Source organism: Equus asinus, chromosome 8 (assembly GCF_041296235.1).
Source record: "Equus asinus isolate D_3611 breed Donkey chromosome 8, EquAss-T2T_v2, whole genome shotgun sequence".
NCBI classification, from domain to species: Eukaryota; Metazoa; Chordata; class Mammalia; order Perissodactyla; family Equidae; genus Equus; species Equus asinus.
In genome coordinates, this window is record NC_091797.1 from 22,946,319 (window position 1) to 22,969,742 (window position 23,424).

A 23,424-nucleotide genomic window follows, 5' to 3' on the forward strand; every position below is an offset into this window, starting at 1 on the left:
AGTGGGAAGTCATCTTTTACTCTTCCCTATCAGAAAGGCTCGGCAAGATGGATGTTTTTTAATGACTTTTAAAAATCACAGGGAAAAAAACGGTGTTCGTTTTAATCCTTGCGGAACCGTGGAGGTTTGGGTTGCTAAATCAGCAGCAGATTTTTTTCCCTGTAAGACCATAAATAGAGCTCAAGGGCTTAAGGCAGAGTAATCCCCTATAGCAGGGCGGCTCGCTGGCGACCACCATTACCTGATGCATTTAACAAGCCACAAGTCAGGGCTCTTGGAATTCCGGAGTGTAGATTACATCACTTTATAGCAGTGGTTCTCGACTGGGAATCATTTTGTTCCTCAAGAACATTTGGCACTGTCTGGAGACAGTTTTGTCAGGACTGGGGCGGTGCTACTGGCATCTGGTGGGTGGAGGCCAGGGTGCTGCTGCTGGACATCCTACATGACACAGCCCCCCACAACCGTGAATTATCCATCCCTAACGCCAGTAGTCCTGAGGTTGGGAAACTTGCTCTATGGCAAGCTTCAAAAGACTGTCCAGGTCCTCTTCCTTTTTATTATCCTGTAGTAAATTTGGGAGGTATGAAACATTGCCTCCCCAATAGGCTGCTGACTGGGGCTTGGACCAGACATAGAGAATATGTCAGAGCAGCTGATCAGTGTCTTTCAAACTGGGTTTCATGGGGCTCCAGGGCTTCCTGGGGGGAGAGAGAGCTGGGCAAATAGGCTCAGTTCTGGGGTGCTGTCTCTATTCAGCCAGAGCACCTCTGCTTTTAACTTTGAGCGTTTGAGTAAGACCTGATGTGTCTTTAAAAAAAAAAAACAGAAAGAAAGAAAGAGGGAAAGGAAAAAGAGGTGGAAGTAGTTTCTGACTTAAAAAAAATTGAAAGCTAGTCCAACCTCCTCATTTTACAGATGGAAAAAAATAAAGTGTACAGAGGAGAAATGGCCTAGCAGCCTCCCAGTTAGACAGAGGTGCTGGGTCTAGCCCCCAGGTCTCCTGACTTGTGGACGTCAGCTTTATCCTTCATGCTGTGCCTCATCCCCTCTCGTCTTCTGGTTATACCAACGATGGGATTTTTATTGGCACAGCATTTGTGATTGTGGTATTGATCTCTACTTTCTGTGGCATGTGCCCAAAGTTTGCTGATGTCAAGCCCCTGTGCCCTGTCGTTAGACTGTTTCAAGTATCACATGTTTTACCATTGAGTAACTAATAACCCTAATTTCCTTTTCAGGACTGTAGATGTCATGTCACTCCCTTTCTTCCCCAGGTGTTCAGCTCTCGACAGGCACTGAACGGCCATGCCCGCATCCACGGTGGCACCAACCAGGTGACCAAAGCTCGGGGTGCTGTCCCCTCTGGGAAGCAGAAGCCTGGCAGCACCCAGAGTGGGTACTGTTCGGTGAAGAGCTCACCCTCTCACAGCACCACCAGCGGCGAGACAGACCCCACCACCATCTTCCCCTGCAAGGAGTGTGGCAAGTAGGTGGAACTGGACCAGGGACTGAATCTAACTTTGTGATGGATAATTGCTCTGTGAAGCCCATGACAGGGTGGTCTGAGGTTTCTTCAACTAACCCCAGACTCTCCAAAGTTCCCCTCATACCATCACTGGGGTCTGCGTGGTGCCTCATGCTGGGTAGACCCTGTCTCTGACTCAGAATATGATCATTCTGATGTCTGAAAGTCTAATAAGGATGGATAGCTTCAGAGAGAAAACCTCTAGTTGCAAAACTTCACTCTTTTCCAAAAATGGTGTGTGGGACTCTGATTCCCACTTCTCTTCACACCCAAACCATACTCACTAGTGTTGTTCTGTTTGCGTCCCTGTGGAGTGATTTCAGAATGGCTCTAAAACACCCAATCAGGAACTCTCTGGAGCAGAGATGGCTTCCCTACCACTACTGCTCATTCCTGCACTGGGGGCAGACATCACTAATCAATTGCTACACTCTCTGCTACCACGTTAAAACAAGACCTCAAATCCTTTCCATCAAATGCTTCAAGCTGACACAACCAATTGATCAGAGTTGACTCGTGATAAAACCTATTTGTCATGCCTGCCCTTTTAAGTATAATTGCAGACAACAACTAAGAGGGGAAAACCGACAGTGGGTAGTAAAAATAACAGCTAACATTTACTGAGCACTTATTTTGTTACATACTTTGTGTGCGTGAGCTCATTTAATCCTCACGTGGAAACACCATGTAATACAGATACTATTTTTACCCTTGTTTTACAAATAAGGGTTAAAAGTTAGTAAAATGACTCGCCCAAGGTCACAACACCAGTAAGAGCAGAGCTGAGATTTGAACCCAGCTGGCTTCAGATACAGATCCTGGGCTCCTGACTGCTGCTCCATCCCGTTGTTTTGCTTGTTTATTTACTTTAGGTAGAAAATATCTTTGATAGTAAGATGCACGCGGTTCCCTCCTACAGCCTCCGATATAGAATTCCAAATTACTTCTCAGGGAGTTGCCTGGTGTGGAGGGGTGTCACACTGTCAGGAGGGACATCCTTTAGGAGCCCTGCTGAGTGTCTCTTCCCATTATCTCCAGTGCCTCAAACACGAAGAGAAATGTTACCTGGAGAGATGCTGACCAGGTAGCTGCTGAAGCCCTACCAGGAGAACATCCCTCATTGTATGAGTGAGGCCAGCTGGGACCTCTACTTGTGAGACATCCTGCTAGGATATTTCAGGCAACTTAACAGTAGCTGCCATTTGTTAGGTACTCACTGTTCGCCTGGCACTGTTTTAAAGGATTTTTACACGTATTGATTAATTTAATCTTTAGAATAGCCCAATAAGGTAGGTACTTTCAGTAGCTTCTTTTTTACAAGCAGAGAAACTGAGGCACAGAAAGGTTAAGTGGTTTGTCACAGTGCACAGCTGAGTGGGGACTGAAACCGAGCAGGGTGGCCTGGACGTGCTCTTAGCCTCTCAGTAAACCTGACTCGTTCGCTGGCACCCGCCAAATGTATTGGCACTGGCGGCTCTCTTTCCCTCTGTGAAGGCCGGAGATGGAGGAATGGCTTTAGGTCAGTCCTTCCTCTCTGATGTCCTTCAGAGCCTGGGCGTGATATCATCTTCGTGTCACCACGGAAGAAATGAGCCCTGGATTGACCATTAGGTTTATTTACTTGAAATAATGGAACCTCTCCAGGCAGATCCTGTTCTCTCCCAGCTGTTTGCCCTGGGGTGGAAGAGGGGGCGCATGGGGTCCTTGAAGAGGAGCCGGCACCGTCCACTCTCTCAGCTCAAACAGGCTGCTTACTCCTTACTCCACCAGGTGGAGACAAAGGACATTTTAACCAACAAAAGTTAGTATTTCAAGCTTTCTGTCTTTCAGTGACATCCATTAAACGTTTTTCTTGTCTTGTTTTTATGTTGCTTGGGACCTTTTTCTACCATAACTCCAGTTAATATTTTATAGAAAATAGAAATATTTTCTGTGGTTTTTCAGACCAGGAATAACGTTAGGCGAATGTTTGCAGAAAGCCTCTGTTAGCTGCTGAAGTCGTGTTCATTACACTGAACAGTTTTCAAGGCGTCCAGTTGTGATTCGTCGATGCTGTTTGACCCAGGTCTTAGAAATCAGGGGTTTTTTTCCTTGATGAGCTCAGGAATGAATACAATACAGAGTATTTATGGCACCGCCTCTCCAAAAACAAGCAGTCTTACATCTGGCAGACTTTTTCTGAGAAGGGTTCATATAGGAATATTTTAGCTTTGCAGGCCGTGCTGTCTCTGTCACAGCTGCTCAGCTCTGCCATTGCAGTGCAGGAGCAGCCACAGAGGATCCATAAACAGACGTGGCTGTGTTCCAATAAAACTTTATTTACAACAACAGGCTATCCGTCAGCTGGATTTGGCCCACTGATCACAGTTTGCAGACCCCTTATCCCAGGGTTTCTCAACCTCGGCTCTGACATTTGGGTCTGATAATTCCTTGTTTGGGGAATAGGGGCTGCCCTCTGTATTGTAGGATGTTTAACCGCATCCCTGGCCTCTACCCACTAGATGCCAGAAATAACCCCCCTCCGAGTTGTGACAAATGTCTCCAGACATTGCTAGACGCTCCTGGAGAGGCAAAACCACCCCCAGCTGAGAACGACTATTTCATTCTAAAGCAAACAGTAGGAAATTATGATAAAATGATGGCCAAGAACAGGGGATCTTAGGTGAAAAGGAGTGGAGGGTGCAGCTCAGAAGTCAGGTCCATAGAGACAGAAGAGGGGCCTTCGGTTTGGCTACACAGAGTTACTGGTGACCTTGAGAAGGGCACTTGGGTGCAGTGGAGGGCACAGCAGGCCAGGTGGAGAGGGTAGAGGAAAGGGGAGCTATGCCAAGTGTGTGCAGGCAGATCCTTTAAGAATTCTGCCTGTGGAAGAGCAGAGACAGAAGCCAAAGGTGGGTGATGGGTTGTTTCATGATGACTGTCAGAGCTTGGCCCGATTTGGGGATTGTCAGGTTGGTTAGTGATGGAGAGAGAAAGGGGGAAGCTGAAGGAGGAGAAGGGCATGTGCTCCAGACCAGAGATGAACAGGAGAATTCATCTTCCATTGGCACAGGGAGGAAGACTGACATGCTATAATTGTGTTCCTGTCCCCATCCCTTTTCCCTTGTAGTGCTTGGAGGGAAGAGGTGACAGTTCACAGGGGCAGGAGGTCCTAGGAGCTAAGGAGCTGGGGACTCGGTCAAAGCCATCCCAAACCAGATGTCAGACCACACGCCCTTTATCCCCCGTAGGATGGCTGGATTTGCAAGAACTCGGATCTTCTGAATTTCACATGCTGCTTTTTCTTCATTTTTAGAGTCTTCTTCAAGATCAAAAGCCGAAACGCGCACATGAAAACTCACAGGCAGCAGGAGGAACAGCAGAGGCAAAAGGCTCAGAAGGCAGCTTTCGCGGCTGAAATGGCAGCCACAATCGAAAGGACTACGGGGCCAGTGGGGGCGCCCACACTGCTGCCCCTGGACCAGCTGAGCCTCATCAAACCCATCAAGGACGTGGACATCCTCGACGATGACATGGTCCAGCAGTTAGGAGGCGTCATGGAAGAGGCTGAGGTTGTGGACGCCGATCTCCTCTTGGATGATCAAGATTCAGTTTTGCTTCAGGGTGACACGGAACTGTAAAGCCCTGTTTGTCACTTAGAGACAGCGAAAACCCACGGCCTCCGTCTTCATTAATCAGGAAACCTGGACTGACTGCTTGTTTTGTAACCATTTTAAACTACCTGTTTAAAAAGTGGTCGTTTTCTTGCAGTTTAGAAAAAAAATTCCAGTTTCTTTTCCTTTTATTTAAAAAAAAATTTTTTTTTGTTTTTGCAGGAGGTTAGGGGGAATAAATAATTGGCACAACTCTATTTAAGAGGTGTTTCATCTGGGCTACATTCCCGTGAAATCATTCCTGGCAGGGAATGAACCTGACATTCGTGTTCTTTGGCTTTCAGATGTCAACCATCCTGACTGCCTTTTATCCCAAAGCTTGCAGTGGGTGTGTGTATGGGTGTATGTGTGTGTGTGCAGCAGGCTGCCCTCTTCATGCTGGGGCTTTGGGCCATCCTCTCCCACCAAGAGTTATTTTTGTTCTGACCTCCTTCCGTAGTTTGCGGTCGCTTGGCGCACTCTATGCTAGGGGGTAGCTTTCCAGAGAGCAAAGCAAGCTCTCGTGGTCCATGGCTTTCCTCTAGCACACACGTCATTTGAAAAGGTGACCAAATGTGAAAATAACTTTTCTCCCTGCCTTGTCTGTCACTCATTGGCCTGTTTCTCGGAACTGAGTACTGTATGATTTCCAGCTTGCACTCCACTGCAGGGATTTTCTAAAGACCTGGTTCAGAGAGCAAGTGTGTCCTCTTCCACGTTTCCTGGAGATCAGTTGGCTCTGAGTTGTGGGTTCACAGAACCGTGTTTCAGCGTGAGCCACCTGGGGACCCACCTGGAGGAAGATGAGCCCAACATTAAGTTGCTAGGGCTGTCTGTTGGGAGGGTGGTCGAGGGGCACACAGAGAAGTATCTGGAATGCCAAGAAGTGTTCTTTTGCCCAAAAACTAGATCGAAGAACCCATTCCTTTTTGCACTACTGTTAATCGTCAGTGGAGTTCTGAAATTCCTTTGTGCCACTTGGAAGTACCGTGAAACCTCATTCACTGGGATTTTGCTGTAATTTTCTTGTGCTGGAAGGAAGTTTACCTTGACGCTAGCTACACGAGAAAGGATTTTCTAACAAATTTGATAGCAAATACAAGGGAAATAGCATTAAAGGCCAATAAAAATGGCTTCAGATATCATTTCAGCTACAATGTTTGCATTCAAACAATGAATGTATTCATTAAAGTCATTTACCAAAGCACTTCTAGAATCTCCAAGCCACATAACTCTGCTTCCTCCTGTCCCTGTAGCAGGGTTCCTGTTTGTACTTGAAGGTAATAAACCTGTAATCCTTCAAAAATGACTTTTAGCTCAGGCTTTTGAGCTGAGTCAGACTGCCGCAGCCCACGGGGGCAAATGAGCGTGCGCCTTCAGACTGGGATGCAGCCCCAGCGCAAGCAGACTGCTTCTGGGGGCTCACCCTCAGCGTTAATGCATGACTTCCAGAGCAGAGGCTTTCAAGCCTTGCTCCATCCCAGGTAGGCTGGTTCCCCAGCTCGTGCAGGTGTGGCGATCATGCCAGGCCACTTTGCTGGCACATTAATAGCTTGACATTAGAATGTCAGCGGAAGCATGAGGACAGGCCTCGAGCACCCTTTAAGTTTGTCTCTGCAAAAGCATTTTGCGCACACTCATGGCCCGCAGCGGCCCCACACAGACAGTGTTCTCTGAATCTCAGGAAAGCCACAGACAGAAGATACATTCAAAGGTTCTTTTCATTTCCATCACTCTGTTTTCAGAAAAGAGGTTTTGGAGGTTTCCTTCATCTTTTCTTTAGGGAAAAGAAAAGGGTGTTTTATTTGCTGCCATTTCAGACAGACGATTCTGTCTTATGTTTTGAGTTCAGAACTGCGTGGGCCGTGTGCATCAACTTTGTGGCAGAACTATTCCACAACCATTCCAGCTGTAGTATCAGCTGATCTCATCTGTTCCAGCGACTACTTCCCTCCTCTTGCGGGTGTATGAGAGTGATTCTGGAATGATTCTGCTATGGGGTCTAGGAAAGCTTATCTATCAAAGGAGCAAACAGCCAGAAAACTGTTTATAAAGCAAATGTGTTCATTCTGTTTGGAGACTTGCCCAGCCGTTCCAGTTTTAAACATTAAAAATAAACTGAGTTGCCAAGGCAAAAACATAATGCACAATTTAATTTTGATTTTCCATGCAGTATAGTGTTTAAGCATTTTTGACTTGAAATAACCAAAGAACTCCTCCTTAAAGAGACAGTTCAAATTCCTGAATTAGTGTTTCTTGACAATATCAACTTAAAGAATTGACTTCATAGTAAAATATTGCACTTATTTTTTTTCTGAAATGATTCTGCCTGCATGTCTGTGATGTGTTTTAGCTTCCCCCCGACTCCTCCCCCCTTCAAAGAACTTTTCTTCCTAACGGTTAACGTCTTCAACACAATTACTGTTTACTATAGGTGGTTTTTCATTAGTGAATTTAGACCTCTTTGAGAAAGCTTGTATATAAAAAGTTAACAGATATATTTTATGGAAAAACTCATCTTATTTTCAAATATATTTAACTGCTGTTATATTTTATTAGAGGAAGGTTGTAAATATTTTCTAGGAGTTCTATTGTAAAGAAAAGTATTTTTGAAAAAAATTAATGTAATAAAAAGGAAAACATTTTTAAATAGTGCTTGTGATTGCTTCCTGTCCTGGCTTCGTTATGTTCTATTCTCAGCAAATGACTTGCATGCCTTCTCATTTCAGGATGTAATTTATTCAGGTTTGCACTATTATAAGTTGACATCATAATATCTAGTGTGCTTAACTGTATCTTCCCCGGAATGCAGGTCCCTTGGTCCATATCAAAAGCACTATGTATAGCATATTCATAATTTTTCTTTTGTATGTGTGTATTTTTAATAAGGATTTTATGTAACATTTTGGCAAAAAAAGAGGACAGTATTTTCTAGTGAATTTTATAATACATTTTGCTAAAAATGTTTCTTCCTAGGTCAGTTTTTGTTAAGGTGAACCAAAAGTCTTATTTTACCAGGGGTTTAAAAAAAAGTTTGAAGCTTGAAAGCAAAGTTATATTTAAACATCATATGTAACAAATAAATAAAGATGTTTTATAGACTTGTCCTAAAAAGGTGCATTCCTTAAAAACAAAAACAACTGGGGCATTCTAGGTTGGTTTTCCCCCAAGTGATAAGCATTTTTCTAAATTGTCACAATGATTTTTTTCAGAAAGAAAGCCAGGAGAATTTTACTTACAAGGTTCCAGTCATTAGCCCTCTCGGGAATTTATTACACTTCCTATAGATAGTCCTTCATCAAATAGAGATGTAACCAAATAGACACTGTCATATTTATTTGTGAAAACCTGATTCAATATTGCATCGGCTGCTCTGGAAATAAAATGTTATCTTTTTGAGTTCAATTTGGCTTAAACATTCCTTCTTTCTAGCCACTGAAATGACTTCTCAATTCTGGATAAATGCTAATTTACCTCTTAGTTGGTTTGCGTAGACTGGTTGAGAGATCTGCTGATCAGATTTCATGCTCATGAAAGTGCCCCCACCCCCACCCTGGGGGCCAGGACATACATTTCCTCTCCTTGACCAGTGTGTGAGCCCCTTGAAGGGTTGGTGGTCTCTAAACCCTAGGACTGAGACCTGCAGTTTAGAGAAACTCGATGTCACACACAGGTCTCTCACAGTGAACCCTCCACAAACCCCTGTCCACCCTGGTTTATATGCATTGCTAATCTGGATTTCCAGATTCTAAAGAGTGTGTTGACTTTTTAATGGTCAACGACAAACTTTGGGCGACATCTCAAATTCTGGATTTTATACAGTTTGCTTTCAGTGGGGCATACCTGTTCAAGAGCTTGATCTTCTAGGTCCTTTTGGGTTTTTTAACTTTCATTTTAGCTCTCAATTTTAGAGAGTCCTCTATCAAATAAAATAGCCAGTCCTCTAGACGCAGTGTGCATTTAGCTAGTATTGTAGATTTAAATTCTGCTTCCAGGGGCTCGGGTGTCCAATCTGAAGACTCTCCCACTGGTCTATTGGTTCTTTCAGCGTTCATGAGCGCCCTGTGCCAGGCACTATTCCACACTGTATTATACATGGGGGACTTGACTGCATAAAGATGAGTGTGACATCTTCCTTCCTGTCTAGGAATTTAATACTTAGGAAGAACATATGGGGCCCTGAGAACTGATCCAGTTCCACCATTGGGAAGACCAAAGGTCATGCTTCATTGATATTCTGAGCCACCTCACCATCGTCCACACATATACACAGCAATTTATCACAGGTGCTCAGCAACTATTTGTTACATTAATTCTCTCTCTAATCTCCCAGGTATGCTTATCCGTGTGTGTGTGTAAATAAAACTGCTTTTGAATTTACCTAAAGTCAATTCTGAATGAACTCCCTGTTTACCTTCCTCAGCCACAGCCAGCCATCTGAGGTGTGCTCTAGGAATGAGGATGAGTTTTAATGTTGAAGGCAAAACATAATTAGGAAGTCATGTTAAGAAATTGAATAATATATCCCTAAATGAACTGTAGTGATCTTTGGATCACAGACATCCCTGTATAAAAGAGCCAAAGGGCTGGTTATTTCCTTTATAGAAGAGAAAGAATCTTCCGAAAAGGTCTGCCTTCCCACCCCACCCCCACCCGCCCCAAGGGAAAGGATTAATGTTTCTGTAAAGGCCAGAGCAGCCATACATGCTTGTTTTGCGTCCCACACATGTCATTACATACAACGCTGATCTCACTTTTGGGTTATTACTTCCTCTGCTTGTAAAATTTTATTTGGGGCAGTATTGCCATTTCTTTTTCTTTTCCTTTTTTTTTAGCCACTTTAGAGAGATGATTGACATGTAAAAAGCCATACACATTTATTGTATACAACTGGATGAGTTTGGAGATAAGTATAGAACTATGAAACTATCGCAATCAAGGGAAAAGGGCTCTTTTCAAGAGTAAATAGAACAATTGTTGCAATAAAATATGATTTAACTTAGAAATATTTGATGCATATACTTTCATTTTTCCTGGGTATGAAACAAGGTGTTTGTTAGTGCTGTCAAGTCGATTGCAACTCCTAGCGACCCTGTGTACAGTAGAGCGGAATCCTGCCCAGTCTTTTTGTGCCATCTGCTCACCTTCCGGTGCTATGTTGGCCAATGCTTTGCTGCCATTCACTGGGTTTTCATGGCCAATTTTTTCGGAAGTGGGTGGCCAGGTCCTTCTTCCTAGGCTGTCTCAGTCTGGAAGCTCTGCTGAAACCTGTCCACCATGGGTGACCCTGCTGGTATTTGAAATATCATCAGCATAGCTTTCGGCATCACAGCAAGACAGATCCGCCACAGTATGACAACCGACGGACAAGTGGTCTCTCGGGAAACAAACCCTGGCCATGCGGTGAGAGTGCAAAATCAACCACTAGACCACCCAGGCTGGCTAAAGCAAAGCGTACTTGCATCAGCTGTCTAGAATCATTTGATTTCCTGCTCATCTACATTAGGTCAGAGGTCTGAAAGTTTAGGTTGTAGGGAAGAGACCCATAATGGATAGGCCGAGATTCAGAACACTGTCCATGGCCATACACCATGCCAAAGGGCCCTGTCCATAGCCTCACTGTTGGCAAAACCTGGGTCTTCCCCTCACAATGACTCCCAACTTGCCCCCAGCTTATTGGACCAGGGCTGGCACCTGACCCCAAGCTGTTAGGCCCATAGGTTGGTTAATGACACATGACCTACTTTGCCCAGGAAAATGAGGAGATCAAATCAAATTCCCACATTTGAGAGTATGAATGGAGAAAGTTGGTGAGCCAAAGGCAGCAAGCAGTGGCCACGTGCAAGGCAGAGTTCTGAGGGAGCAGAAACTATATGTAAGCAGAGGAAGCCCCTTAATAAAGAGACCACGTTTGGCCTTAGAAGTAGAGAGGGCACCCAGTCCCTAAGGCTGCTTTGAACCCACTTTTCCAGTGGCAGGAGCAGTCCAGGCAACATGTATTTTTAAAAATAAAAAATAAACTCCTTTTCTTGTAGGAGGGTGGGGAAGTTGGGATCTCTGTTCCTCATGTTCAAAAGAGACTTAAATAGAACTGGACCTCATCATAGAATCAGCACCAGCCCACTGCAGGGGTGGAAAAGGCACCAAACTAGGATATTGAAGACAATTATTGGTTCAGCTGTAAGTAACTCACCATAGGACTTTGAATGAATCATTTCATCCCTGAGCCTCAGTTTCCTCGCCTATAAAATTAGGATAAAATTTGTGTCTTCTTGTGAGGATCAGATTAGGTAACATACGTGCAAGTTGTTTGCAATCTTTAATGTCACCATCATTGTGGCTGCAGAACCCTTACCCAGCTGAGGCTACTCAAAGAGGGCAGAGGCGGGCTGAGGAGCCATCACAGAAATGCCATATAGAGAGACTGATGCAACTTCAGAAGCAGCAACAGAGTCAGAGAGTGGTTGGAAAACCCCATTGGCTGAGAGAAACCAGCCAACTTTGAGTGTCATAATTCAGAGAGTGTAGTTCCAAAAAGGGCACTGGGCAGCCTTCCAAGGCAGAGCACAGTCAAGTAGAGCACAGGTGCACACAGGTCAAGTGTGCTGTTTCCACACTCTGGTGTAGGACCACCCAGGGCATCTCTGCCACACCTCCATGTGAACTGAGTTCTAGTGAACAGAAGCCAGTCTGAGGGGCGGGGAAACTAATTTCTGGTCCTAGATCTTTCCTCAATTTGTGTGATGTTGGGCAAACCATTCTACCCCTTCCTTGATTCTCTTGCCTGCAAAATAGAGTAAGTAATACCCACTTGAGGGGAGGAAATAGTAAACTTTACATTTCACAATATTTTAGTTAGATGTTACAAAATGTTCTCATAAACTTGATATTTTTATTTTTAATCTTCTCAACAATCTTGTGAGGCAGGAGAAATGGAAGTAACTTTGTGTTACAAATAGTGGATGACATTTATCTTGCATTATTATGTGCCAGGCCCTGTATTAAACATCATACATTAGTATCTCATTTAATCCTCATGGCAACTATTTGAAGGAGGAACTATTATTATCATCTCTAGTTGACATATGGGAAAATTGAGGCTCAGGGTGGGGAAGTAACTTGCTTGAAGTCACTCAGCTAAGTGGTACCTGAGTTTACAACCCAGATCTCCTGATTCCAAGTCTAGAGTTTTCCATTATACTAAATTGCATATGTGAAAGCACTTGGGGGAAGTAAAGCTTAGAGAATTGCACAAATGGAAAAAATTTTTAGTACAGCAAACCCCAGTTATAAGCCTTTTAGTTGGAGCTAAATTATGGTGGACATTAATAACCAGACACTTTTTGGTTATAATACTTTTTGGCTTGTGGTACTAGGTGAAGAGCAGCCATTGTACATTCCTAAATACTAGAGCAACATAAGGAGATGAAGACTTAGGAAGACTAGTAGGACAGTCGTGTGCAGGATGGCTGGAGCACAAAAATGCCAGTTGGTGTGGGGAAGGAACTACAAGGCTATTGCAATGAGGTAAAGGGATGGGACTGGACTCAGTGGAGTGGTAGACTTTTACTTTTCTTTCAAATGAAATACAGATTTTGTTAAACTTTTGAAAAATACAGAAATAGGAAAATTAATCAACCATTAATCCACTACCCAGAGATAACTGCCATCATTACATTAGTTATATATTTTTTCCAAGCATGTGTTATGTTTACCTCCAACAAAACAGGAACCACATAGGACAAACACGATTTAAAGAGGAAAACACTGATGGAAGTTGGTCACTATCTAAATATGGCACCTGTATCAAGAACGGGTGTCAGGCAGAAAGCCGATCCCACGGACGCCAGCCGTATCCTCCCGACCACCCACCAAAAGCACGAAGTCACGTCTCTATGGTTGTTCCTGTGCCGGAACACAGGGATATACTCTCTCCTTTTGCGGAACTCCGTGGTCTGAGGACGCCGCTGTGACCCCGGAAGCGATCCTGGGAGGCGGGGACGGCAAGATGGCGGCGCGAGCAGTGCTTGGCGCGGTTTGCTGGCGACTCTGGCAGGTACTCGGCGAGCTGGGGGGACTAGGCGGAGCAACAGGGACGGTTGCCACTAATTCTGGCTGCCACCTGTCGTTCTGCCCATCTGGAGCCTTCCCTGTATTTATTCCGCACCTCGGCTGCTGTTTGCGGGAAAGGGGCTGGTTTTATCTCGAATTCTTCCGTGGGATAAAACATAGTTAATGAGTCAGGGCAAAGTCAGGGTCAGGAACAATCGGAGTGTCAGAGCTGGATTGAAGATGAGATGTTCCAACTCTTCCTTTCACGTTTGCAGAATAAACCGAGGCTCAGAGAAGATAGGAAACTTGCCTCGCGAAAATGAGGGGCTGAGGTGGCACGAGATCTTAGACGCTTCCCACGGAGCCAGACTGAGATGCCTTCCTGATACCCGGGGGTTCTGAGCTTTACATGAGAGTCGCTGAAGTCGGAGGAGTGGCTCAGATAGCCTCTGCGCGGTTCTTTGGAGAAAAGGCAGAAACTCAAGCAGCGGTTCTCAAGCCATTTGGCCTCGGCACCTCTTGATGCTGTGAAAGTGCTTGAGGACTCCAAAGAGCTTTTGTTTTTGTGGCTTTTAGCTATCGATATTTAGCTTATTAGAAAATAAAACTGAAAATCTTAAAAATAGTTAATCACTTAAAGATAACACTAATAAAACTCATTACATGTTAACATAATTAACGTTTTTATGGAAAATAACTAAATTTTCCAAATTTAGTGAGAAGAGTGGCAGTAGTTTGTGTTTTTGCAAATCTCCTTAATGTCTGGCTTAATAGAAGACAGCTGGATTCTCATACCTGTTTCTGCAGTCTGTTGCTATATCACACATCCTACAGCCTCTGGAAAACCTCACCGGACACTGGTGAGAGAATGAGTGGAAAAGATGTGCATAACGTCTTACTGTTATTATGAAAATAGTTTTAATTTCCCAGGCTCCCTGAAAGTGTCTTGGGGGCCCCTCAGGGGTCCTTAGACCACACTTTGAGAACCACTGTTCTTAAGAAAAGTTGGATGGTGTTAGAGGTTGAAATTTTGAACTGCTAAGACACACTTACCCAGAGCGCACTCCATCCCCTCAAAAGAAAAAAGAAAACTTAAGAACTTAAGGTTGATTTGTGGATGTAACAACACTTTAGGCTCCAAGTTTTGAAAGCAGAGGTTTATTTATACTGGGAGAAAGTGATTGGGAAGCGTCATATTCTTTAACCGTGTGGTGCTTTTGCACAACTGGGTTGTGTGGTCACTGGCATAAATCTCAGGAGGGAGTTTCCTCTGTGATTATGTGTGGAGAATGGCACATATCTCTTACTGCCTTGGATTGTGCCTGATTTCCTTTGTTCTTTTTATTTTCCTCCCTTGATCCAAGGGAGAAGATGAAAGTTTTGATTTGCCTCCATCTTAGGTAAAGAGGGGGAAAAAGGAACATAAGCTAAGAATAGGCTTTTTTAGAACATACTTAGGTGACCCTCAGTTGTTTTAATTGTTACACTTGTAACTAAACTGTTATTCTCATCTTCCAAGTGTTTTTAAGGATCCTATTGTGCTTCCAATTTCTCAGGTTATGCTTTTAAATCTCAGGAAAGCTTAAGCGAAAAACAGATGACAAATTACATATTATATATAGTTCCATAGGTTTCCTACAACGAGAAGTTTTCTTCCACCAGAGGGAGCTGACAATAAAGGATTTGGAACCTGGCTTGTTGCATTATGCAGCACAATAGTGATGTAAGATGAGTGTAAGTTCCAGTGTGTATTTCAGTTTATGTATAAGCTTCTTATCCCAGCCAAGCCAAGAAATACATATGCTGGAAAAGATACATGAGTTTCAAAAGAAGGGTACTTTAGAATTCTTATTCCAACTCTTCATAAATTAAATTATCAAGACACATTTTTATTGCTCAAAAATATTCAGGCAAAATAAGTATTATGTTGAGTACATTTAACCTGTAAAAACTAATGGGAAAATGAAGTCATATATGTTTTTTACCTTGATGTCCACATATTTAATTCATAGCTGTTCTTTTAATGTGAGAATTGCTTTTTTGAAAAACTTCTTGCTCCTGAGCTTTGAAAGATATGGAATATCTAGTATTTTGAGAGGCTTTTTGGCTGTCAGCTCTACCATTGTCCTCTTTTTTGAATGAAAGCTAATTTGGCTTTTTAGTTACCCTGTATCTTCATCTGAAATAATGACATAGTCCTTTATTTGCATTGTACATCTTTTGATTTTTAGTGGAAACTATGAATGGTTTAGGAATTGACTTTAATCTTACACATGTCCCTCTTTATTTTTTTAAGGATTCGAGGAATTTTTCTGTAAACAATTGTAAGAGCAGTACAGCCAAAAATGGTGGCTTTCTACTGTAAGTATATAGTTGGATGTGTTAAATTGAATAAGAAAATGGGCTCTTGTGCTGTTTTATTTAGGTTTCTCTTTGTTTCCACACATAGCAGTACCAATATGAAGTGGGTACAGTTTTCAAACCTACACATTGATGTTCCCAAGGATGTGAACAAGCCAATGGTATGTATTCCCTATTTCTTAGCGTAAGGAGCTACCTTAGTAATAAATTTTCTCCTTATTTCATTTGAGGCTGTTTCCCAAACACTATGAATAAAAAAATTTTGTTCTGGAACACTGGCAAATGCACAGTGTGCCTGAGTAAGTAGTCTCTAATGGCCCTGGGGGCTCCTGTTATCTTTTAGGGTATCGAGGTAAGGTCTAAAGGAAAAAATTATTTACCCAAAATAACTGTGGGAATGAGCAGTCTTGCTTTTAGCTCAGCACGATGTGAAGAGTTGTTATAATTAGTGATGCAGAATACTTGACATTATGTTATGGAAGAATTTTTTTTCTTGTAGCCTTTAAGTCTGTTTTCATTTTAAGACACTGAGCCTGGGCCTGGACAATGCTTATTGTTCGAGAAAGAGCCTTACCACAAGTAAAGAAAATCCAGAAGTATCTGTAACCTTCTTCCCTTAAGTAAAAGCCATGATTCCATCAACCTAGTTTTTGTGTTATTTGTAATTTTTTAAAATCCTTACAAATTCCAAATCCTTTCAGTTCCACCCCTCAAAAATAATCCCCTTTAACAGTTTCGTATGAATCCTTCTAGACAATTGTATGCAGTCATTATGTCTATGTACACGCACACCAAAATGGAATTGTATTATACATAACGGACTACTGTTTCATTTTTTTTCACTTAATAGATACTAGATATATTTTCATGACAATGCAAATAAACTCCCAGTCTCCAACTCACATGCCTGCATGGGCCAGGCCTCTAAGGAAAGGTGACAGGACAGGCACAATGGCAAGCTGTACCCTTTGTAATCAAGACACCTGCTACTTACTCTAGCCACTTGGTGCCATGTGGGAAATCAGCACTAGTTAGGCCAGATTGTCTAAATTTTCCAAACTAAACTGAAATCCCAGTTTTTATGCAAAAACTCATATTTGTAACAGATTGAAAATATCTTTAAAACCCTACAGGGACCACTTAGAGCACATCTTAAGGTTACATTCCCCCTCGCTTGTCCCCAAGCTTGTAAGGTAGGATATCAGTATATTCTGTTCTTCCCACAACCCTTGTAAGGGGTAATTGTGAGTGAATGTCTAGCTTCCTGGTTAGTAAGTAGATCTGCTTTCATGGCCAAGTAATTTAACCCTGAATCATTGGATTAGTAATAGAAATTACTGGTTTAATGGATTAATGAAATGAAGCTAATTCCCCTCTTGGAAGAAAGTCAGAAATGTCAAACCCATTATTTCTAAGATCTGTAAGTATTAGGGTAGAAGAGGTAGAAGTTATATGTACAGTCAGTGTCATAATATTTTAATTAGAAATGAGTAATTTTTCTATTAAGGGAGGCAACACATACATGAATAAAACCTAATAAAAAAGAATATGAATAGAGTAGCTCACCTTTGTGTAACAGTGTTTTATAATTTATGAGCACTTAAATCTGTGTTTTCTTGTTCCCTACAGAAATGCTGTGAGCTGTAGCAAGGGTATTATCCTATTTTATATCTGAGAAAACTACTGTGCAGTGAGATTGTATGACTTGCCCATTGTCATTCGGCCGGAAGTTTAATTCTCAGTCCGGGTCTTCTCACCAGGCTACTTTTGTTAACAGACCCCAAAATCCTTTCCCATTGTGTTTTTGGGGCTCAATAACTATTAAGTTAGAAGTTTCCACTAGTGATTTTGTAGGTTACTTGAAAGCCCTTTCGATTCAAACTGTGTCTTACCAGATTCTAAGGGTCATCATGGGGATCTGAATGTGATAGCGTCTGGATACTTAAGCTAACAATGTGAAGATGTTACTCAGCATTTTTCTCCCTATCTACTAGCAAACTCTGAAGTTGTTCAACTGAGGGTAATATGTTAAGTTTTCCAGTTATAAATATTACAGGAACCACAACTGAAACTTTTCTTTTTTCTTTTAAAATTGTAGATAACCGTTTCTGATGAACCAGACACATTATATAAGCGCCTGTCAGTTTTAGTAAAAGGCCATGATAAGGCTGTATTGGACAGTTATGAATATTTTGCCGTGCTTGCTGCTAAAGAACTTGGTATCTCTATTAAAGTGTGAGTATGATCTTTCCTAATCTGGCCTGTTAGCTGCTGTAACAGGCTATCCAGGACAATGGTGCTGATATTGACTACGTCTGAGCCCTTAAAATTGGATAGAAACTCAAGAGGGGGTTGTCCTCTTATCCTAAGTGGGATCATCCCTTCCTGTTTACTAGAATTTTAAGAATGAGTGAACAAGGAGAATGAAGGAAATCCTTTCTTTGGAAATTGCATAGATATGAGGAGACCCAAGAAGCCCTGTGTCTGGGATCTCCATGGGGCGGGGAGGTGCATTACGTGAACAAGCAATCCTTTTAGACCCTTTGGATTTGATCTCTGGCTAATATATCCGTTGTTTCAAAACTGCCTTAAGAAACCTCTCACCCAATAATTTCATGCATGAGCAAGGCAAGCTTCATGAGGCTGTGAAGTCACTGCAGGGTCAAGTATATCTACCTCCTTTGTTTTGTCACTTGCTCCTCCTGATGTTGATCAAGGCCCACTTGAGGCTTTGCCAATCTTATATCAAAACAGAAGGAACGCACACATTTCCCATAACAGACTATAGTGTTGTGATTCTCGATGTATCTGTAGACTTTCCTAACAGCACACACACAGGAGACATAATTGAGTCCAACAGTGGTGCTACTCTTCACCGATCATATGTTTGATCAGTAAGGGACTTCGAGGGTCTAAAAGCCAAAGGCATATGTGTGTGTGTGCTTGCATGCCAAGGCTCTTTTTTGGGTCCATGGAAAAATGTTCCTGTTGCTGTCTGTGGTGTTTATTTTGGCCTGAGCTTTATGACAGTAGTTGTTAGAGATGACAGTCTTGACAAATGGAAGTGTGTAAATGGTAGTTAATGCCTGTAATTGAGCGTGAGCCTGACCTACAAAATTGTAGAATCGTGCCTTGATATCAGTGACTCAGGTTTAACATGACTTAGCCTAAGTATGTTGTTTTGCCCATTAATTTTTCAGACATGAACCTCCAAGAAAAATAGAGCGATTGACTCTTCTCAAATCGGTACATATTTTCAAGAAGCACAGAGTTCAGTATGAGATGAGAACACTTTACAGATGTTTAGAGGTGAGTTTATTTCAGACATCCAGGCATTTTTGAAATGCCCAGAAATTCACACTAGCACATCATAACTTTCCTTTAACATTGACTGGGTTGACTTCCTTTTAGTCAGCCCATGCCTGATAGTTGTAGAGAAGGTAAATGTCTTTTTGTGATTATGGAAGCAATGTGGTAGAAAAACTCACATAAAGCCATCCTTTAGAGTAGTTCATACTTTAACTCAGTAATACAGATTATGCTGACTAATTTTTATATAATAGATAGCATTGAAATAACTTTGCTTATATTTCAAAAATTCTGGTTAAGTTTTCACACAGTTCTAATAATTCTTTTCACATGCTAACTGGATTTTCCACATCCATGATGGGCAGCATTAAGGTTTTTCATTCATCTCTTATCCATTTGTACATCCACTGGGGTCTGCATAGTCGTGTGGTTAAGGAGAGCCTAAGTTCTGGAGTCAGATAACAAGGTCCAGGTACTGGCACTTACAAGCTGTGTGACCTGTGCCTCAATTCCTTCCTCTATAGAGTGGGAATAAAAATGGTACCCCTCTCATAAGGTTAGTGTGAGGATTAAATGAGGTCTTTATCTAAAGCACCTAGAATACTTTCATTGCATAATAAATAATAGTGTTTGTGCATCTTTTATATGGGAAGCACTGTACTCAGTGTTGAGGGTACAAATATGATTAAGATGTAGTCCTATCCTTAAATGACAAAGAAAAATCCAAAGTTTTATCCACTCATGTCTGACAGAAACACCACCTCGCCATGGAGCATACAGATAATCTTATACTATTTGTCTTTTATTTCCTTTTGTCTTGAGTTGTTTTGTGAAACTCTTGTAAGTATACTGCTTTGATACCATGCTTGCCAGCTGGGTTCCATGGATCCCTGGCTTTAAGACATTTGGAAGGAAGGGGGCTCCAGGGCCATGCTCCCCTGCATCCAGTTCAACCAGTGGCTCTACACTATTTTCCTTTAAAATTGGGATTCTGTGTAAGATTTCATAGAGAAAGAAAAAACTCTACCACTTTTACCAAAAAACTTAAAATTTCTGCTTTAACGGCATAGCCTGAAGCAATTTCATGTTTGAAATTTTAGTTAGAACGTGTAACTGGAAGTACAGCGGATGTCTATTTGGAATATATTCAGCGAAACTTACCTGAAGGAGTTGCCATGGAAGTTACGAAGGTATGACTTGAGTTTCTACCTCTGTTGGGGAGAGATCCGTATTGTTGTTTTGGTGCATTGTAGCCTGGTCCTGGGCCGCCGAGTGGAGGGGAGGGCCTGTGGGGAACCGGGCGGCACAGTTGCCACAGCTGTTGGGGCCTCCGCCTCCCTGTGCAGTAGTGGCAGCTCAGCAGAATCTGCCACTACAGCCCGCATCCTTTCTGAGATGCTTCTCAAGTCTCCCCCCTTCTTAGTAGTTGTCTAGACATTGGCAGTCCCTGGAGATCATTGAGTATCAAATAGGTCATAGAGAGTGTTTTCTAAATACCATCAGGTGTCCTTCTCTCTGTTTCAAAGCCCTACAAAAAAATGAGAGGGGTAACAGAAAAAAAGTCGAGGACTTGAGGGAACAAAATAAGTAAATCTAATTTGTGGCCTAAGAGTTCAGTTAAGTCCACATTATATTATAGTTTTGTTTTTCTGTTTTTAGACAAGATTAGAACGGCTACCAGAACACATCAAGGAGCCAATCTGGGAAACGATACCAGAGGAAAAAGAAGAAAGCAAGTCATAAAGGCTCAGAGAGACCACTTGTGCTGGCATTTGAAGCGAGGGTGGGCCAGACATGCGTGTTGAAATGGACGATTTTGAGTCCCCCTGACTTCTCTGTGGAGTCCACGTGCCCTGATCGTTTGAAATCAGGGAATGGAGCTTTAATGATACACTGGATATAGCGGAGGACCACTTCATCTGTTCTTTCATACTTGTCATTGTTTCAGTTCTGATTTTAACAGATGTGAGCAAACCATTTTGACAATACACCAAAAGATTTCTGTTTCTTTATTTTGCTGTTGTTCAGTTATTTGTACTAATTTTAATTTATATCCTTTCATTCATCTGAAAGTGACTGTTTGAAATATTCTTCACACATGTTTTTCTTTCAAGGTGCCCAGAAGGAACCTCTGGTTATTTTGGTTAATTTAACACTGAGCAGTGAAAGTTTTTGATATTTCTTAAGTGCAGGCTAGCATATGCTAGTTGGGGTGGTGACGTCCAAATTTTACCTCGTTTAAGCATCACAGTCTTGAAAATGAGTATCCCTTGCAGCAGATCAAGCCCATGTGTGCCATGTACTGCCCTCTTCTTGTAGCTCAAACCCTTATAGGACTGCCTCAGAGGGTCACTATAATGGCACTTGAGCTCTCAAGAAATTACTTCTGTATCATTTCATTCATCCTGCGATTCATTAATTCAACAAGCTTTTGTTAACTCTGTACCTAGCGCTGGGTAAATACCAAAGATTGAATAGAATTAATGGCTTTTGAAAATTGTGCAAGGCACAGAAAAATATTTTCCTTATTAAATTCCAGATTGCTAAGAAAGCCCCTTTCTTTTGCTCAATGGCACACTTTTTGTTTGGAGATGTCTACTTTTCCATGAAATTAAATAGTAGTTAAAGCCCTGAAACAGGCAAGACTACAATGCGCTGAAACTGTTGGTGTATCAATCCCAAGGGAGTGATTCGTTTCCTTTTCTGCAACTCAGTCAGGTCCGTGTCTTTTGTGGTTTCCTTCGCATCTTTGGGGTAGTTAGGACTTCTCGGTTTTTCCCCCCTTAAGCTGGAGTCCCTGTTCTCTTTTCCTGACCTACTATCAGGTGTCAGTGTTTTGAATGCATACTGTTAATGTATCAGACTTCCATTACTGTCATTAACATGAAAAGAATTATTGCCTTGTGCCCCATGACCTCATTCTCTTCTCAGCTCAGTAGTTGACTGTCATTCACAAACACCTGAAGCATGCTTATCCCAGGTATGCGCCTCAGGATTAAGAATTAGTAAAACAAGAGCGATAGAATAGTGACCATATCTAGCAAAGCAACAATTTGTGACCCATTCTTACTTTAAAAGAAATAATTTTAAAAAAATAAATATAGGGGCCGGCCCAGTGGCGCAGCAGTTAAGTTCGCATGTTCCGCTTCTCAGTGGCCCGGGGTTCGCCTGTTTGGATCCCGGGTGCAGACATGGCACCGCTTGGCAAGAGCCATGCTGTGGTAGGCATCCCATATGTAAAGTAGAGGAAGATGGGCATGGATGTTAGCTCAGGGCCACTCCTCTTCAGCAAAAAGAGGAGGATTGGCAGCAGTTAGCTCAGGGCTAATCTTCCTCAAAAAAAAAATATATGTATAGACCCAGATCTCAGCTTTTCTGTGATTGTTTTTACAGACAGTATGCATCCCCGTATTATAATAGGATGATTTATGCATACTCACCTCCAGTGGCTCTCCATGTGAACTCCTTTAAAGGTGTGCGTCCACTTCCAGCTGTTTTCCGACTAAATTAACCTGTAAGCCAGATTACTTAGCACTTCAAATTATTTATTAAAATCTTATTTTAGATAAATATGCAAATAAGCTACATATGACAAAAACTAGTGGTATTTCTTTGACAAAAGAATTTGGCATATTTGAAGCCTACTTTGTAATATAAACAAGGCAATTTCTTTATCCCGATAGGCTGAGAAAGTTTTTTTTTTAATTGAGTAAAACCTGTGTTCTGAAAATAAGAATTAATGCCCAAGTCTCACTTTCTGTCCATGGTGGGGATGGGAGGTGATTAGAGAAAAGTGGACCTGATGGTAGAATGATCCAGAAGGCAGGTAGGAAGTAAGATGATTTTTTTTATTGAGCTGTAGTCGTGAGATCACTGTTGCTTTCTCTGATCTGAAGTATATTTTCATATTACATAAAATCATCTTATGGTCTGTTTAAAATTATTGGTAGACCTCTATAGATGAAACTCGTTCAGGGCCTAGTTTCAATGCTTTCAAAGATAATTACTTTACAGACAATCTGAATCATCATATTATAATAGGATGACTTATGCATACTCGCCTCCAATGGCTCCTTTGGCCACTTATGTTCCTTTGGCCATTTAGACATGCCACAGTAAATATATAGCAATTATTTTAAACCAGTAGCCTAATTTGTTAACGTTTCTACTTGTCAGCTACCATTCCTCCTTTCCTACATTGGACTATTAAATTAGTTTTACTACAACACTGATGAGTCGCAGAGTAGAGAAAACATGGACTTTGGAGTCAGACAGGCCTGAGGCAGGTAAGAGTTCAAACCCACTAACTGCTGTAAACTGGGTAAGATAATTTAACCCTGTCAGAGCCTCAACTTACTCACTAGTAAAATATAGGCTGTAATATCTACTTACTGTGGTTGATGTATTAAATTAGATAACTTATAAAGCACCTTATAAGTACCAGGCAGATAATAGACATTCAATAAATAATATCTGTTACTAGATTGCAGTGCAAATTCGATGATACTCCAGATGCTTCTATGCTGTACTGTTTAAAAACCA

General features: G+C 42.0%; 2 protein-coding genes across 24 annotated transcripts in view; both read left to right on the forward strand.

The window, feature by feature from the left end:
* TRERF1 (transcriptional regulating factor 1) overlaps window positions 1-8,274 on the forward strand; it is a 195,017-nt gene extending 186,743 nt beyond the window's left edge. For 18 of the 23 annotated variants that reach the window (XM_070514938.1, XM_044776677.2, XM_070514941.1 and 15 more), the window contains 2 exons: window positions 1,242-1,489; window positions 4,824-8,274. In XM_070514938.1, the coding sequence (XP_070371039.1) occupies window positions 1,242-1,489; window positions 4,824-5,148 (573 nt within the window). In that variant the 3' untranslated portion in view covers window positions 5,149-8,274. The remainder of the gene's footprint in view (window positions 1-1,241; window positions 1,490-4,823) is intronic. The other 5 variants (XM_044776686.2, XM_044776691.2, XM_044776688.2 and 2 more) reach the window with 1 other exon arrangement.
* Window positions 8,275-13,099: 4,825 nt separating this feature from the next.
* Window positions 13,100-20,894, forward strand: MRPS10 (mitochondrial ribosomal protein S10). Its single transcript, XM_014830998.3, has 7 exons — window positions 13,100-13,216; window positions 15,509-15,573; window positions 15,662-15,734; window positions 17,672-17,808; window positions 18,774-18,882; window positions 19,983-20,072; window positions 20,542-20,894. The coding sequence occupies exons 1-7, from the start codon at window positions 13,169-13,171 to the stop codon at window positions 20,623-20,625; spliced, it is 606 nt and encodes a 201-aa protein (XP_014686484.2). The 5' UTR covers window positions 13,100-13,168; the 3' UTR covers window positions 20,626-20,894.
* Window positions 20,895-23,424: the final 2,530 nt, after the last annotated feature.